The sequence below is a fragment of the Barbus barbus genome (assembly GCF_936440315.1).
Source record: "Barbus barbus genome assembly, chromosome: 14".
Taxonomy (NCBI): Eukaryota; Metazoa; Chordata; class Actinopteri; order Cypriniformes; family Cyprinidae; genus Barbus; species Barbus barbus.
Genome location: NC_136742.1, coordinates 30,523,267 through 30,533,052, shown reverse-complemented (window position 1 = coordinate 30,533,052; position 9,786 = coordinate 30,523,267). Strand labels below are relative to the sequence as shown.

Sequence of the window (9,786 nt, the reverse complement as noted above, 5' to 3'; positions counted from 1 at the left end):
TTCAAATTGACTTGTCTCATTCATATTTCTGATAAGTGTTTTTATTTTTTAGAACATCTTTGAATATATAAAACAAATGTAATGTATGGAAATATTGGTGCATTTGACTACAGAGTGCATTTAATTAGATCAAATGAATAGAATTATTTTTATTGTTTTATTATTATATACATTTCATTTGTTAAGCCATTTCGCTCATTTGTTGATGCATACATTTCAAAAGAAGAAGATTAACTGGAAATCTTTGAGAGATGCAGTGATACGTCGCGCGCGTTCCTTCTATTAAACGTTGCGTTATTGCACTAATTCATCACGCGTTTGGGATCATGAACGCAGGCTGATGTTCCAGAGCTGCAGAAGCATCTGGCTTCCTTCAAGAGCGATGACTTTCAGTAAACAAGTGCACAATCGATCACTGCGGACCATTAAGGGGTCTTATCGGGCCAGCAGGAGCTCTGTGGGTGAATCTTCTGTCGCTGAGTGTCGTGGCGCTTCAGCTGGATCTCAGACAGCACTCTAATGGTTTGTTATGACCTTTCCGCGTTTCCATTAGTCTCGCTGTTATTTAACACGGAGCTTTTGATTTAACCCCTTGTATATTGAACGAGAAGAGTTAGTGGCACGTCTGGATTCCTTTACGCACGAAAGGCCTGCGCCGTTCATGTAAACACAAGCATGGAGACTGCACCGATATCGGGCCTTCTGGCATTGCTTAATACATTTCTGCTTTGCTTTTTTCCCTAGTAAATTCTGAGTGAATATTGTGTGTATTTATTGGTATGAGTGGAATAGTTAAGGAGCCTTAAACCATTAGGCCTGTTTACCGTATTTTTCCAAGACTGAAGCAATTTTAATTAGTAATTCCGATTCATTAGCCATTATCGGTAAACTTAACATGCAATTAACTATTTGCACCACAAACCAGTGTGTTTATGAATACAATACATTGAAATAATATAAGAAATAGCAGTTTGCATTGCAATATCAATCAGCAGAACGGACTGTTTTTGTACAGGTGAAATAAATGGTAGCAAATAAAACTGGAAAATGTGCATGTTACTAATGGCGACGCTCTTACATTAAAAATAAGGTTTATTAAGACTTTAAGGGTTTTTTTTTTAAAAATCAAGGGGATAGTGTGAGCTAATTGTAGTTCTTATGTCTTTAAAATGTGTATCTGTTGTTTTGTGTCCAGAAGTGAGCATCCTCTTCTCCAAAAAAAAAAAAACTAAAAAAAAATATTTTTTGTTAATTATATACAGGCATATGTGGAAATGCAAAAATATATGTTATATGTGAATAAAAATAAATAAAGAAACGAATTTATGGCGCTGGAGCGCAGTAAATATAGAACGGAAGTGAGGTAACCATAGCAACAGTAGAACCTTCAGCGCTTTCCGATTAATTATTTTTTTATTAAAATAAACAATATTGTACAGTTAGGCCTACATTAAAAACATGTTTAAATAATTACAGATTTTATAGAAGTCCTATATAAATTATTATTATTTTTTTTGTTGTTTAATTGTGCTATTAGGGGTGCCAAATGGAAATCGGATTCGCGAAATGAAACTCAACAGATTGCTGATCTCTGAAAATCACTAAATAGGCCTAATTCGTACTCTGTTTAGGTAGGTGGTTCTTGGTTATACTATTTATGTTTTATGAAATTAAATACCGAACGTTTTGATTGGTCCATACAGCGTTCCAGCGGTGTTATAATAGCCTACACATATCGACTCACAGCTATGACATGAAACACCTGTTAACCAGCTTCTGTGTAGATTAGATCACTGCACACATACAGACCAGCTAGAGCTTCCTTTACATGTCACTCAGGACTAGAGAAATGATGACACTCAATTAATTTGAAACACTTAGTTTGCAATTCATTTCTGTATTCGCAATATAGAACGACATGTTTTCCTTTATTTATTTAGGCTATTTATTTATTTATTGAACTTACGAAATATAATTCGATGAACAGAAATTAGTTTGTGCTGATAAATTTATTTGGAGTTAATCTAAAACGTCTATATTTTTATGCGCTGCTTCAGATTTTCATTCTGTCAAGGGTGCGTTTAAAAAAAGCCATTAATAATCCGTGACAAATGTTTCCCGAGGCTGTCAGATCCCCGAAATGAACCGCACTGAGCTGGCTAGATCACCATTGAACTCTCCGGACAGCGATTTCCTCAACCAGAGGGAATTTAGGAAAACAAACCAATTCCACAAAGTCTCCAAACTTTCCCATGATCGGCATTTAACGATTATGATGTTTTAATTTTCTAATGTTTCCAGCATGACGACCCCATCACTGCTGACAGACAGATGCTCCTGATGGGGGTCCAGAAATAAAGTCAATCCCAGAGGAACAAATGGTGATGGTATCACTGCAAATAGGAAGAGAGAGCAGTTCAAATCACTAAGTCATTATGGCAAGTGTAATGTTTTATTTGACCACAACAGACATGCACGTATACAGTGTTGTTTGAATCATTCATAAAAATACACGGAGTTCCAGCAGGATTGTGATGTTTTACTTCTTCTGTGAACAGGTTGTACTCTGCTTTAATTACTACAGCATGACTTTGTGCTTTCAACACGAATATATTCATCACAATACAGGCGCAGATAAAGATAGGAATGCAGATATGGACAATAAAGATATCGGTTCCATTGTAGACCGAAACTTTCATCCTAGATATTTCTACCACGATATTCCATATATATATATAAATAATGGAATATCGTGCTCAATGCATAAATATTAATAGATTAGGTTTTATTTAGGTTTATCACTGTAACTATAATTTTTATTTTTTTTATTTTCAAAGGAAGCAAATCACTGTTTGGGGTATAATGATAAAATAAGTTCTCTAAATTATTTTATATAATCTTTTCCTGAAATTATTAGAAATAATTAACTTTTCATAATACAAATACTGAGTAGGTTACATTGGAACACAAAGCGCACACACATTATATGAATTATGAGAGAAAAGAAATCGAGAAATATAATAGGCTAATTGAATTCTTATTAATTTTATAATGTTAAGAATGTAGAAAATTTAAGCCTATAGCAAGCAGAAAATTGGAATCTTGAAAATATGATTTTATGTCTGATAACATTTTATTTTTTAAACAATAATATATAAATAAAATAGATTTTATTTGAAATACTGACAAAGATGCATGTTATGAGAGAGATGCATGGAATGTTTTAGGCTTAATTGTTATTTTAATAGTTTCTGTTAAATTCCATATATTAATAAATCTATATTAATAGTTAAATTACTACAGCGAGATGCCAGCGGTCGGTCAGTTTTATGACCTGTTTTATGATCTCGTTCACGAATATTTCACCAGCCCTGAACTAAAATGAAATAACGTGCGCGTTCACCCGCGGCGCGTCTTCCGCATCCTCTTCCCTGGATTGTTTTGACTGCTTGATCGAGAGCAAAGCGCTACATTTCATCTCTAAATTTAAACCGGAATGAAGTCATTCGAAAACACCGTGATAGGATGCAGTCAGGGTCATTGACCTTTCCGGTAATGAATCACGACTAATGAACGCCATCAGAGGAAGAGAGATATTCTAAAAAACACCATGGGGTAAAATCATCTGCTGTCATTAATGATCATAAATATAACATAGCAATCAGCATCTGTAATGCATTCTAGAAATGCTTTCGCACGTATGCATACATATTTTATATTAATGTGCTTGTTTGCTTATAGCCTGTGCTATTGGAAATCGTGTTGACAAACAGATATAATACTATTACTTTATTTTATAATCGATCCGTTTTTGTTTTTTCATGGTAAACAGCACATTGGCCCAGTAATGTAAAGTCGTACATATGGATGAAGTATCGCCTCTGAAGTTAATTGTGTTTTCGTTTCAGCAGAGAATAGATTTCCTCTGTTTATTATAAGCATAAGGACGGATTTGCGTCACCGCGCGACTTGCGAGATGAGATAAAGTTGCACAAATATTGAAAAAAGGAAGTGCTAACAGTCATTATAAAGTTCCACCTTTCCGAGCCGGAGGAAATAGAGTCCTCTGCTGTATCCTAAAATACTAAAGCATGCACTATTTTTGGCCTAAATCTAGCAGGAATATCCGCTCATTTAGCCTGAATCAGAGCTCATCAAAAACAGGATGACCTGCATCGAGAAACTCCAGTTTCCTAATCCCAGAGCAGAACACACTCACAGGCGTCAGAATAAAGCATATTACAGCAGCCACTGGATTCGGGATCGTTTTACATCAGTTTGTTTGTTCTGGAAAATCAGAAAACGCATTCGAATTCATGCAAAACCTCGTTATTATTCTTTATAGGAGTGCATCATTTACATTACATCATCTTCTAAAATTATCATCTTAACTAATTATTTTCCAATTATCCTAAACAGTGCTCCATTGAAAAAATATTAAATGTTGGTCAGTCTTTCTAGTTTTATATAGCTAATAAATACAATACAAGTTCACTAAAATAAAAAATATATATATATATTATTTATCCATTCGCTTATATTTAACAACTCGTTGAATAGCCAAATAAATGGGCCTCACTACGTTTTTTTTTCTAATATCAAATTAAAATTACAATTTGATTAATTGAAAATGAAGACACACAATGAAAATGTTTAATGTTGTATCATTTGAACCATCGCCATTTACTAAACGTGGTGATTTTTAAGAGTCGTAATGGAAGTGCTCGTCGTGTTTGGGGCGTGTTGGGCCGTTCTGTCAACTTCCATTGGCTCACAAAGAGCCAATCAATAACGGAACTCCTGCTTAGGGCTTTTTGGACTCCTGTCTGGAGTTTCATACTTGAGGAGAAACGCGAGAGAGGGCAACTCCTTAAACTTGACCGTCGCGTTACATGTAGTTGTGTGCGATTTTCTGTCAAGAAGTTTTGGCTCATCCTGCCAGGATGTACACGGCGGGACTCAATCCGTTTTACGCGTCGAACTTTAGCCTTTGGAACGCGTACTGTTCGGGCGGTTTTGGGGTGGACAGCATGAAGAAACCCTCGTTCTGCATCGCTGATATTCTGCACGTTGGAGATGCGGAGAACATCCCCGGTTCGTCCTCGCTTATGGCTCACATCGGGGCCCGAGCGCAGGTTCATTCGTCGGGATCCCCGTTACGCCCGTCGCCGGTCACTCCAAACGCATCCGCGTATCATAGGCACGGAATACATTTGACATCCAGGGGCGCGATCAACGCGCAATCCGCGCCTCCGCCGTCCAGCAAAGACCTCAAGTTCGGGATCGATCGGATATTATCCACAGACTTCGAGCCGAAAGGAAAAGAGTCGCTATCATTGAGAGGTAAGACGTAGTCTATTTTTGTGCATCGCGGTTTTCCTAGTAAACATCACATCGCACTTACGAAAAGGACAAAACAATTAGATTAATTCAGAATAGTAATACTTGTTTGGACGCGTCCAACCCCATGCGCTTATTGAGCTTATGAGCACAAACTAATCAGCATCTGTAATGCGTTCTAGAAATACTTTCGCACGTATATGCATACTTATTTTATATAGGCTATAAATATGCGTGTTTTGTTTATAGTAATTGGAAAGTTTATTGACAAACATATGCATAATACTATTATTTTATTTTATAATCGATCTGTTTTTGATTTCCATGATAAACAGCGCACTATTTTTGGCCCAGTAATGTAAAGTCGTACATATGGATGAAGTATCGCCTGTTATTAAAAGGCAATACGAGTTTAATTGGAACTAATTGGTGTTTGTCGTTCTGTAACAGATCTCACATCGATTGTTAGTCCGAATCGGCATTCAGCAGTCCATGTGTCTGCAAGCCCGTACTTCGCGTCCATAGACCCGACCATGAGCGAAACCTCCTCCATGATGGGTTCAATAAGCAATGCCGCCAGACAATCAGGGCAACATCAGTTTCAAGACACCTTCCCAGGTAGTGTAGACATCCCAGTCGAGCCCTAAAGAGCAGGAGAACCTGCACGGATGACACGTTCATGATTATCATTGCACTGCCCTATTTTGCATGCGTGTGCGGTGATGAGCCTATTTTGCTCATGCGATTAAATAACATGGATTTTGGCCAAATTGCATTGAGGTTTTGTTGTGTTCTAATGGCGTGTGTGTTGTTTGACTCTAACAGGGCCGTATGCGGTGCTTTCCAAAGACACAATGCCACAGACTTACAAGAGGAAAAGGTCGTGGTCCAGAGCCGTGTTCTCCAACCTCCAACGGAAAGGCCTCGAGAAACGCTTTGAAATCCAGAAGTATGTCACGAAACCGGACAGAAAGCAGCTGGCTGCGATGCTGGGCCTCACCGATGCACAGGTGAGCGAATGATTATCAATGCACATGAATGCATGATTTAAAAAAAAGAAAGAAAGAATGTTTTAAATGAAAACAATTAGCTTTGGCCTGCAGAGAGCCATCTGGAGCGTTAGCAGCTGGAGCATTGCGACACCCGCATTTCTAGAGAAATGAAAGTCAATTATAACGAATTATTACAAATGCAGGAGGGGTGTAGTTGTTTCGTTTCAAAACATCATAATTTAGGGCATTGGGCAAGAGTTTCTGTCTTATTTGATGACAGGACAGAGAGCATAAGCGATAAGGAGTTTCAAAACTTTCCAGTCAAGTGTGGAAATCTGTTTTTTATTAAAAATTTTTAGTAGACCAGTATTTTTACTTGGATATTTTAATTAATTGAAAAAAAAAACTGTTCGATTTAATGTGCATGCATGTCTGTATTAGCCTATATAAAAGTTCACCAAATTTAACAAAGCACGTTCATATTCTCAGTAGTGCAATGCAATAAATGATAATACAAATGCACAATTAAATTTGAATAATAAAAGAAAGAAAATGCATATTCATAAAATGCTCTTGCTTTTCTAAACTATCTTTCTCCCTTATGGTTTAGGTCAAAGTTTGGTTCCAGAACCGGAGGATGAAATGGCGGCATTCCAAAGAAGCGCAGGCGCAGAAGGACAAAGAAAAAGAACAGCCGGATAAATCCGCGACCGAAACCGAACCCAAAGAACGCGACGATTCCGAATGCGAAAGCGAAGCGAGTGAGTCCGAATTCGAGGACGGAGCGGAGGACAAAAGCGACGTGGACATTTCTGACCTCAACAAAGCCAGTGTGATTATTCCCGGAGCTCTAGCGGTCAGCACTCACGACACATCCAGCACAAACTCCACGACAGAACCGAGCACTGCCGCGCAGCAAACGCCGCTGTGAGGATCTGCGGCGAAACACGCCGTTAACGCGTCTTACGGGACACACGAGCGGGCCTTCATGAGCCTTGAGAGAGGAAACAACGCTCTGCCTTAAATCAACCACTCCACCTTCACATGACGATTTGGGAACTGAATGTTCATGAATTAAGACGTTGATAAACTTGATTGTATTATATTTTTGTCTGTAAGTATTTGCACTGAAAATGTAAATAAACGTTTGTTACTAATATTCCAACTGGTGTATTTATGGAAATCAATGCACTTTATCCAAAATTCAGAACGAATAAATGCATTTAAATAATATAGCCTATTTATGCAATTAAACAACGAATGCATTTATGCAAAATTAATTTCGTCACTTTTTTCCCGAATAACTATTAAATAGGCTAATAATAATTATATAATAATGATTCTTATTTACATTGTACTGAATATAAAATATTAAAAACATATGGTTTATTTGTCTCTGGACTCTTGCAACACAATTCTCACTAATAGTTGCCTGTATTTGTCGGTTGCATAATGACATTTTCGCAATTTTGCAGGAACAGATTACACAAACAACTCATGTTTTATTGTGAAAGTCTGAACAAAATAACGCGTAAATCTTATTAAGAAGAAAACAAAATGAGTGGTGCACAATTGGGGCAAGTTGTCACACGGTTTTAAGTGTGTTTTTCTCTCTAACGGTGACTTTGCATGTTGAAACATTAGTTCAAAACTATTGCAATTATTATTATTCGCCATCCAAGCTAAAATTCAAATCATCATACTGATCAGTATTGATTAATTATCATATATAGTTGTTAGGTAAGCAATTGTACACAATAAAAGCACAATGACATGCATTAAGCCGAAAATGAAGGAAGACTTTACTGTGTTAATTCTGAAATTTAATGCAATAATTGAATAATATTTATTTTATTATACATTTATTTTTTAGACCAAATTAGTTGTTTTTTTTTGGTTGATTTAACTAATTTTGAGTTTCATAATTGTTTTTAGATTTAAATGCAAACAATTAAATAGCCTATAATCCAGAAATGTCATGGAAGATGGCTTTTCATACTGGAGAAACAACACTTTTAACAAACATCTTTTCAAGTTATTGTCAATAAACTACTGGTTTCCATACTGTATGGCAACATCTCATTTCATAGTTTTTCTCTGTTTGTGGACATTCCCATCATAAGGCCGTGATGGATGTTGAAATAGATGTCTTTAGGCCTGTCAGACCTTTTAGAGTCAGGTTAATGTAATTCTGCCAAGGCTTTTTTTTGAGCTGGGTGAAATCTGGCGTCCAACAATAAACAGAGAGCGAAGAGCTTGGATTTATAGTTTGTATACATTCAATGGCTCCAGATATCAGCAACAGAGCGGATGAGTATGTTTTATGAATGTAGGTTGAGATCTGCGCATCAAAAACTACTCCATTTATGGACTCTGGCTGTCTAAGCTACACTTCACATGCCATGTAATGAGGTGGAGTGTATAATGTCACGGCGAAACTATTTGAGGATTTGGACAATAATCCATCCAGAGATATTACAGCCTCGTGACATTACTATTAGTGTATATTTTACATCTTCAGATGAGTTATTGCATATTCAAGTATTGCAAAAAAAGAGTTTTTCTCTGGTTTATTAAACCGTTGATAAAGAGACAGGCCGTTTACATGAGGCTGTGATAACAGGCAGTTTATGTAGTTTAATGAGTTCAGTTCATAAACCGATAAGTGCAGCTACTGTGAGATGATCCAGACGAACGTTCATGAAGAGCAGATTCATAACAGTGTTGTGTCAGAGCGCCACAAAGAAGCGTTCAAGTCTATAACCCAAAACAGGCCTGTTAAGGGCATTAGTGTCTGTGAGAATAATTAGGATTTAAAAGACATTCATAAATCTGGCACATCCCAGCAGTTTGTCTGTCCCAGGAAGACAGCAGAATCACAGTGAATGAAGCCAGTTGTGTGGGGGTAAGCATGTGTGTGTTTGTGTCTCTCAACTTTATAACTTTGAATGGCAAGTGTGAAAATGTGACTTGTAGATAGATACATAATACTTTATCAAGGATGCATTCAACTGATCAAAAGTGGCAGTAAAGATTTTTGTTACAAAAGATTCTATTTCAAATAAATTATGTTCTTTTGAATTTTTTATTCAAAGAATCCTGAAAAATAAAAATGTATCACAGTTTCCACAAAAAAAGCAGCACAACAGTTTTCAACATTGATAATAATCAGAGATGTTTCTTGAGTAAATCAGTATATTAGAATGATTTCTGAAGATCATGTGACACTGAAGACTGGAGTAATGATGCTGAAAATACAGCTGCAGATCACAGAAATAAATTACATTTTACAATATATTACAATCAACAACAGCTATTTTAAATTGTAGTAATATTTCACAATTTTATGGTACTTACTATATTTTTGCCTTGATAGGAGATTTGTCAATAACTACAAAAAAAAGAAAAAAAGATCTTACCAACATCAAATTTTTAAAGGGTGTTTTATATATAT

General features: G+C 36.5%; 1 protein-coding gene across 2 annotated transcripts; it reads left to right on the top strand.

Annotated features, from left to right (window-relative positions):
* The first annotated feature begins 4,195 nt into the window (after window positions 1-4,195).
* On the top strand, window positions 4,196-7,727 carry LOC306880520 (H2.0-like homeobox protein). 2 transcript variants are annotated; one of them, XM_079434080.1, is made up of 4 exons: window positions 4,837-5,343; window positions 5,791-5,958; window positions 6,166-6,350; window positions 6,943-7,495. In XM_079434080.1, exons 1-4 carry the CDS (start codon window positions 4,944-4,946, stop codon window positions 7,261-7,263), a joined length of 1,074 nt encoding a protein of 357 aa, XP_079290206.1. In that variant the 5' UTR covers window positions 4,837-4,943; the 3' UTR covers window positions 7,264-7,495. The 2 variants fall into 2 exon arrangements, with proteins under 2 accessions (XP_079290207.1, XP_079290206.1); XM_079434081.1 differs by lacking the exon at window positions 5,791-5,958 and having other exon boundaries at window positions 4,196-5,343; window positions 6,943-7,727.
* The last annotated feature ends 2,059 nt before the right edge of the window (window positions 7,728-9,786 follow it).

Coding starts and splice junctions, on each gene's coding strand:
- LOC306880520 (XM_079434080.1), top strand. CDS start 4,944: ATGTACACGGCGGGACTCAATCCGTTTTACGCGTCGAACTTTAGCCTT. Junction 5,959..6,165: donor GTTTCAAGACACCTTCCCAG/GTAGTGTAGACA, acceptor TGACTCTAACAG/GGCCGTATGCGGTGCTTTCC. Junction 6,351..6,942: donor TGGGCCTCACCGATGCACAG/GTGAGCGAATGA, acceptor CTTATGGTTTAG/GTCAAAGTTTGGTTCCAGAA.